The following is an 8,764-nucleotide window of genomic DNA, read 5'->3' on the forward strand; positions in this document are numbered from 1 at the left end:
TGAATATATGCTCTTTCTACAGCCACCGTTAGCACAAACCTTTTGCAAATGGAAAGCATAGGTTTACTTTACGATGTATTTACTATGTATGTGCCATGTGCTTATAGGTACTTTACCATATGTTTACCATGCCATTACCATACCATTTGCCACTTCCTTTCACAATTAAAGAAAAGCATAATCTGAAAGCAAACTGGCCTCACAAATCTGTGTACACTAGACCTAGCAACTGTTATTACAAGTCTAATTTAGTGCAGAGAAAAACATCCAAAATCTGTCAAAAGTTCCAGAGGGGTAAATGAGGTCCAATCATCAAGGTGTCTGAAGCTCCGGTCATCTCAGACAACTGGCATTGACCATCACATGGTCTTCTTTTCCTTCTGTTCATTGTATAAGATTGAACAGAGGGATCTGGTTTTTAAGGGCAGTATATTGTCTAAACCAAGCTACAGAATGTCACAGTTGTTTTTTAGATTGATCTGCCGAATCATTTACATTTTTCGTTCATGTCGTTTGAGTCTAGGTCCACACCAGGGCGACCTGTGACCGCGCGGCAATTGTGTATGAAACCGTGAGGATGGTCACGGAATCGTCCACCACTGCCGATGGAGCTGGCAGTGCCATGATATTTTAATGGCACCCCAGTCGCACCAGGCAGATCGCGCGGTTTCCCACCGCGATACCGCCAATGCAATTGAACACAATTGAGGGTAAAAAAAAAGCCGCACGTCGCGTGTCGCAAAAAAAAGTACATGTACCTTTTCTTAGCGATTGCCACATGGATGTAACCCTATTGAACCCTAGGTTCAGATATGGGAGATCCCAAGACGCACATCCCGGGACCGTGCGATCATGCACAATTGCACACAGTGATTGCCGTGCTGTCCTGGGACGCGCGTCCTGGGATCTCTTAAATCTGAACCTAGCCTGCAAGCCAAATTAAATAATTATTTCAAATCATATTTAATATAGCAGACCCTGACAAGTTAATGGTATGCTCTGAGATAATAAATATAGAACTGTGACCTCCATTATGTCTTCTATAGATTTGTTCACTTTTCTTCCCCACAGCAGGTCAATGGGAGTGCAGCTCCAACAGGCATCTTATATGCAAGCCAGTTCCACCTGTGTACATAAAACCTTAGACTACCATTCACTGAGCCATCAAGAAACGAGGTCCACAGTGTCTACAATAGCTAACTTGAGAAAACATTTTTACAATATCACATTGAAGCTGCCATTGTTAGTAAAGTGACAGTGGGTGTTGTAGCAGAAAGGCCTGCAAACATCATTTTTATTCTAAAGCACCTTAGAAGAACCAGAAGGTGAAGTTATGTTATATCTTCCCTGCCTCATTATTGGTCATCCTGACCTTACATCACATTGAGCAGCCATGTCAAAGTTGATGCACCTGGGTTTTGGGACTCCAGGGTTCCATGGCTCCCTGCTGCTCTGCAACAAGCTTAAAAGAGAACTATGGGTAAGTGTTTTTCCCCATAGTTCTCTTAAGGGTAACAGGAGGACATATACTAGCGTCCACCCGTGACCCAAAGCTCAGTATCAGCTCGCTATATACTGAGAGCACCGCATCCGGGATGGATTCCGACAATGCTGTTGAGATCCACCCAGCTGCGTGAATGACAGCTGGCTCTGCCTATCTAGAGGCAGCGCCAGCTGTACCCGCCCTCTCCCCCGTCCGTTCCTCCACTCAGCACTGGAGGATCGGAGAGGGGAGGGGGAATCCCTGCGGGGAGCGGTGACTGACAGTCACGGCTCTCTGCAGGGAGATGATGGAGAAGTGAGCAAGCGACAGTTTGCGTTCACTCACTTTCCGATCTATTAAGCCGACGTGTGACAGTTTCATTGTCACCACGTCGGCTCCAACAATGAGGGTGAGTGATTTTCACTCACCTCATAGTTCTCCTTTAAGCCCTCGTTCACAGTAAGTAGCTTCGGCCGATCCTTCGGCTGGCTTCGGCCCCAGGACCCCTTCGGTTCAGGAGAACCGAGGGGGTGCTGTACGGGCTATTCACAATAGCCCGTACAGCTAGCGATCACGGCCGAGCAGCTCATTCGAGCGCTGAGCTGTGCTGAAAGCCGAAGCTGGCCGAGCGGTCGGCCATTGGCCGGCCGACAGCCTGCTTCTGACAACTGGGCGGAGCCAGCCGTGATCTTACGGCTGCCTCCGGCCACTTTCACGCAAAAAAACCCTGCCTCCCCCAAAAAAACATTAATTACTATTGCCATGTTCACTTCTCAGCATTTTGTTGCTTGTAGCAAAACACTTGTTACTTAAAGAAAGTACATGAGCTTCTTTTTGGCAGATTCTGCGCTTTTTGGCCCCATAGACCTCAATGGAAATGCTCAAAAACCTGCACTTGCTGCATTTTTGCACATTTTGTACATGTTGTACCCGCGTTTGACCATTCACATCTATGTGTCATGATCTGCTCGCAAAAATTGCGCAACTGAATGTATGCGCGTTTTATGCTCACAAAAATGTGCAAAACAAACACGCAAAAACATGGTATAGAAATCACACTGAAGATGCACATATTCGAGGTCGCAAAGGTGTGAATGAGGGCTTACCATGCAAACAGGCATAGTAACATGCCTGCCAAATGGTCACTCTGGCAGTTAAAAGAGAACTACACTGAGTGGCAGATTATTATGACCACCTGACGTTTGTAGGCAAATTTAGCTATAATTTTGCGCTGAAGTTGCTAGAGGGCCAGACCATTATAAATAGGGAAGCAGGTTGTTTACCACGACAGTAGAAGTGATTTTTTTCTGAAGATACGGGTAAACAACGCGATTTAACAGCCTTTGAACGTGGGATGATTGTTGGCGCGGAGCCATGGAGCGAGTATCAGCAAAACAGCAGAATTTGTTAAATGTTCAGCTTTGGTCGAGTCATCTCGTGGAGTCATCTTGTGGCCCAACAAAGTACCGATGGGGTGGTCATAATAATCTGGCTACTCAGTGTATAACCAAACCTTTTTTGGCCTTAGTTCTCCTTAGGGTCACAGGAGGACATTTACTAATGTCCTCCTTTGACACAAAACTCAGCATATAGCAGGCTATAGCTCTATATACTGAAAGCGCAAAGCCACACTGCAGCTGGGAAAGATCCCAACAACATTGTTGGGATCCACTCAGCTGCCTGATTGACAGCTGGCTCTGTCTCTCTAGAGCCACTGATCGATCCGTTCCCGATCTTCTCCATGCAGACAGTGGTGATTTTCAGTCACGGCTCCCCACGGGGATCTCACCCACCCCTCTCTGTTCGACCAAAGCTGACTGGAGGGATGGATGGAGGAGGGGAAAATCCCTGTGGGGAGCCATGATTGAAAGTCACCGCTGTCTGCAAGGAGAAGATTGGGAACTGAGCGATCAACGGTATGTGATCGCTCAGTTACAGATCAATAGAGCCGGTGTGTGACATCCAGCAAACTATCTTATTTGTGTAGATCCTCAAATCATATCTGAATTGGTGCTGACACTGTCCTTCCTTCTGGAGGGTGGCTACTTTTGTTCCCGATGATCCCTGTGTGTGTTGTAAAGTAGACACCGCTCCAAGTTCACTCCCGTGATGGACTACAATCTCATGTTTAGTTTTCTAATTTGTATTGAGATTGTAGTCCATCACAGGAGCGAGCTTGGAGTGGTGGCTACTTTACAACACACACATAGACCATGGGGAACAAAAGTAGCCAACCTCAAGAAGGAAGGACAGTGTCAGCACCAATTCAGAGATGATTTGAGGATCTACAGCTCAGTGATACACAAATAAGATACAGTATTGTTAATAGTTAAAGTGACATTAAAGTATACATTGATGTAAGCACGTACCCTAAATGATGTTTCTAAATCCGATCTTCTTTCCTGTTGTTTTCATCTGTCCCTCCAGCGCTGCTGCGGGTCTCCCATCCACCACTGACTCCTCTGTGCTTGCTGGCCCTTCCTGTCCTACAGTGTCTGCATGCGGGTGCAAATCTGAACTGTGCATGCGCCCACCACAAGATCCTTTGCAGCCGCACAAGATTTTTCAGATTTTCGGACGGGAGCGTGCGGTGAAGACTGAAGACACAGGTAAGTTTAAACCTATTTTAAAGCGTTTAAAAAAAAAAGTTTTTGCATATATCTACTGCTTGCTAGCAGTAGATATATACAAACAAAACATAGGGTTTAATAACCCTTTAAGGTACTTGAATGTATTTTTAAGATTTAACTCCTGAGTTTAGTGTCACTTTAAATAAAACACAATCATTAAATCTGAGTTAAATACACCTAAGAGTAAGCACTCTTATCCAGGCAAATGTAGCAAAGTTGCAAGCAAATCTATCAAAAAAAAAAGTTTTAGCTTTAGATATAATACAACTATCTGAATCTTAAAAAAGTTCTGCCTTTAATTATAATGTGAAAACTAATATAACCTGACACTTGAAAATGATGGCTTTAGATATAGTATAAGTATGTACATTTTAAAACAAGTTCTGCCTTTAGCTTTACATTGAAAACTAATATAACAATATGACAAAGAAAGAAGAAACAAAAGTTGGTGCACTTTTATAACTAATATCTAGATACCAAAATATTTTCCTTCCAAGACTTTCTCAAAGTAAGCAGGATGCACACTGTGCTGTTTATATGTGAGCTGACATTCCATCAGAGACAATCATAACATAGAGAAGTGTAAAGGGTTCTACCTGGTCAGTCTGATTCTATTCTTCTAAACTTCCCCAGATCTCTGCCTGCTTCCTAACAGTGTAACATTGTTCTTACCCAAGGCTCGGTCCCCGGGGAGGCAGCTGGGGGAGCTGTGCACTATGCCCACAGTCAGGGTGAGTAGATACCCCAGCAGAAGGTGATGCCATTGTCCTGCCATTGATGTGGCACTGTACTAGATGAGTCCTCTGTGCTCTCTCTCGGTGTCTCTCCTCAGGCTGCTCACGTGTTACAATGAATAGTCCCCCGGCTCGGGTTACAGCCGCCTGGACACACTCACATTCATGAGCCGTCTGCAGATCCTCAGTGCTGGAGATCATCGTTGTATCAGCACATGGGGAGTCATTCATTGCAGCCATTTGTAGGTATTTATGTTGGCTGGGATTGCTGGGTTATAGTGTAAGGAGGGCTGTGAGGGAATGCATCTGTCTGTCTAGTAACTGCTCCCATCCTAAGAGTCTATAACCAGCAACCACACTGCCACAAAAATGTACACAGATTCTTACTGTGTATACCCTGTAACCCATTCACTACCTGGTGGCTGAGTGTGCCTGCGGTATGCCTATGGAGCAGCCTGTGATCAGTTCTTTGCATAGCCTACCTATATGTGTAAATTAGTCTGTAATGTGCTCTACACATAGGGGTCTATTCACTATGTTGCCGAGGGCAGCCGAGTGAATGACCGATCAGAAGTGAAGTGAGCCGAACACCGTTCGGCTATTCACTTCAGGCTGGTACGGCTGATTTCAGCCATAAACCGCTCGGCCATCTTCGACTGAGCCGCTCGGCCATGATCGGGAGCTGTACGGGCTATTGTGAATAGCCCGTACAGCACCCCCTCGGTTCTACTGAACCGAAGGGGTCCTGGGGCCGAAGCTAGCCGAAGGATCGGCCGAAGCTACGGCCAGATCCCTCGGCAGCTTCGTGAATAGACCCCATAGCCTTCCTATAGATATAGAGAGGTCTGTAACATGCTCTACACATAGCCTACCTATAGTCTATAGACATGTGCGATTCGTTTCGTTCCGAATCGAAATTCGGATGAATTTTCGGACATTCGGATGTATCCGAATTACAGATATAACGAATGCAAACGAATCCGAATTTCCGTTTCCGAAATTCGGTAGCGGTAGTTCGTTCGAACGTTTGTTTCGTTTTCGTTTCTTATTCGTTTCGTTCGTTGGAGCAAAGTGACAGAGAAGTAGAAAAACATTTTCCCCCCTAAAATGTCACTTCGCTACGAATGAATGAACGAAACGAATATGAAAGGAACACGAAACGAACGTTCAAACGAACTACCGCTAACTAATTTCGTCCGAATCCGGAATCCGAATTGACTTTCACACCCGAATCCCGAAAAACGAAATAACACAAATCCGAATTTAAAACGAAACTAAACAAATTTTTTGGCAGTGCACATGTCTAATAGTCTATAATGTGCTCTACACATAGCCTACCTATAGTCTGTAATGTGCTCTACACATAGCCTTCCTATAGATATAGAGAGGTCTGTAACGTGCTCTACGCAAAGCCTACCTATAGTCTGTAATGTGCTCTTCACATAGCCTACCTATAGATATAGAGCGGTCTGTAATGTGCTCTACACATAGCCTACCTATAGCCGTAGAGCGGTCTGTAATGTGCTCTACACATAGCCTACCTTTAGTCTGTACTGTGCTCTACACATAGCCTACCTATAGATAGGGAGCGGTCTGTAACGTGCTCTACACATAGCCTTCCTATAGATATAGAGAGGTCTGTGACGTGCTCTACACATAGCCTACCTATAGTCTGTAATGTGCTCTATACATAGCCTACCTATAGCCATAGAGCGGTCTGTAATGTGCTCTACACATAGCCTACCTATAGTCTGTACTGTGCTCTACACATAACCTACCTATAGATATAGAGCGGTCTGTAATATGCTCTACACATAGCCTACCTATAGTCTATAATGTTCTCTACACATAGCCTACCTATAGCCATAGAGCGGTCTGTAATGTTCTCTACACATAGCCTACCTATAGCCATAGAGCGGTCTGTAATGTGCTCTACACATAGCCTACCTATAGTCTGTACTGTGCTCTACACATAACCTACCTATAGATATAGAGCGGTCTGTAATATGATCTACACATAGCCTACCTATAGTCTATAATGTTCTCTACACATAGCCTACCTATAGCCATAGAGCGGTCTGTAATGTTCTCTACACATAGCCTACCTATAGCCATAGAGCGGTCTGTAATGTGCTCTACACATAGCCTACCTATAGTCTGTAATGTGCTCTACAAATAGCCAGCCTATAGATATAGAGTGATCTGTAATGTGCTCTACACATAGCCTACCAGTAGACATAGAGCGGTCTGTTATGTACTCTACACATAGCCTACCTATAGATAGAGAGCGGTCTGTAACGTGCTTCACACATAGCCTACTTACATATAGAGAGCAGCCTATAAGGTGCTCTATGCATAGTATACCTATAGGCACTGGTGTATTTTGGTTTGGGCCTGCCCTAGGCAAGACGAAACTCAGGCATCCGCCACATCTGTAGGGTCTCATGTGGGCTGTGAAGGATCTCTGGTGGGCACTGCAGGGTCTTAGGGGGGCTTTGCAGGATCTGTGGTGCACTACACAATAGACTACCTCAGGGGGGCTGTGCACACTGCAGAGCCCACCACAGATCCTGCATAGCCCCACTGAGACCCTGCGGAGCCTACTTCCACGCCGGACCACTGGTGCTGCGGGCACCTGGCCTCCTCCGCCGCCCGACTGGCACTTTGGGATCGGCTTCCTCCATCACCTGATCGGGATTTGGACCTGCCCCCCCATGGGGAAACCCGGACCAGACCCCTCCTGCTGCTGCTCCTCACCTCCGCCTCCTGTGCTCAATTAGGCAGCTGAGGCTGTCAAATTTTGTGGAGCATGGCTTGCCTGACTGTGTTGGGGTCTGCATTTTTGCTGCCCCCCTGGAAAGTGCCGCCCAAGCCACATGCCTTGTTTGCCTCGCGGCAGATACTCCCCTGCCTTTTTGCAAAGAGCAGTCTATAATGTGTTCTAAGCAATTCCTACTTATAGGCATAGAGCAGTCTGTAATCAGCTTTATACATAGCTTACTTATATGTGTAGAGCAGCCTATAATGTATTCTACACATAATCTACCCTTTGGACAGAGAGAGGTCTGTAATGTGCTCCAATCATTTCAAATCTATAGACATAGAGCAGCCTATAGCATGCTCCACCTACAGCCTATCCATAGGCATAGAGATGCCTATAATGTGCTTTACGCATAGTTTACCTATAGGCAGTGCTGCCCCTAGGTAAATTGCCACTTGTGTTGATGTCATTTCGAGGGACTGCTGTCAGGGAATGGTCAGTGGTGGGTCGGAAGGCGTGCGCTGCTGATTTGTTTGAAGAGGGCAGGAGTCGGTAATGGACGCCGGGCCTCGCTGTCAGCGGCTCTGTCTGGCATCCCGCCAAGCTCACTGGCGTCACTGTTTGCCGGTTAAATCAGTGAGCTGGGCAGGAAAGCACAGAGCGTCACAGGTTGCTAAGAGCTCCCCACCACCACCCAGCCGCTCCCCAATGAAAGGCCACTGCCTCATGCTGCCTCATAATAGATGCAGCCCTGCCCATACGCATAGAGCAGCCTATAATTTGCACTACACAATAGTCTACCTATAGACTAGGCTGGGTGACACCCGGAGCAGTCACTGGGTGTCACCCGGGTGTGGGCCGCACCCCCCTTGTGACGCCACTGCCTATAGACATAGAGAAGTCTGTAATTTGCTCTACCTATAGATATAGAGCTGTCTGTATTGTGGTCTACACATGGCCTATCTATAGCTGCAGAGCAATCTGTAATGTGCTATAAGGACAGCCTGCCTATAGGTATAGAGCAATCTGTAATGTGCTCTTAGCATATCCACCCTATAGGCGTAGAGCAGTCCGTAATGTTCTCTACAGAAAGCCTGCCTATAGGCATAGATCAGTACGCAATGTGCCATATGCATTGCCTATTTATAGACATACA

General features: G+C 46.1%; 1 protein-coding gene across 1 annotated transcript in view; it reads right to left on the reverse strand.

Annotated features, from left to right (window-relative positions):
- CPZ (carboxypeptidase Z) overlaps positions 1 to 4,986 on the reverse strand; it is an 89,683-nt gene extending 84,697 nt beyond the window's left edge. The window contains exon 1 of the mRNA XM_018554965.1: positions 4,786 to 4,986. Within this exon, the coding sequence (XP_018410467.1) occupies positions 4,786 to 4,888 (103 nt within the window). The 5' untranslated portion in view covers positions 4,889 to 4,986. The remainder of the gene's footprint in view (positions 1 to 4,785) is intronic.
- Between the last annotated feature and the right edge of the window lie 3,778 nt (positions 4,987 to 8,764).

Source organism: Nanorana parkeri, unplaced genomic scaffold (genome assembly GCF_000935625.1).
Source record: "Nanorana parkeri isolate BGI_ZX_2015 unplaced genomic scaffold, ASM93562v1 scaffold180, whole genome shotgun sequence".
NCBI lineage: Eukaryota > Metazoa > Chordata > Amphibia > Anura > Dicroglossidae > Nanorana > Nanorana parkeri.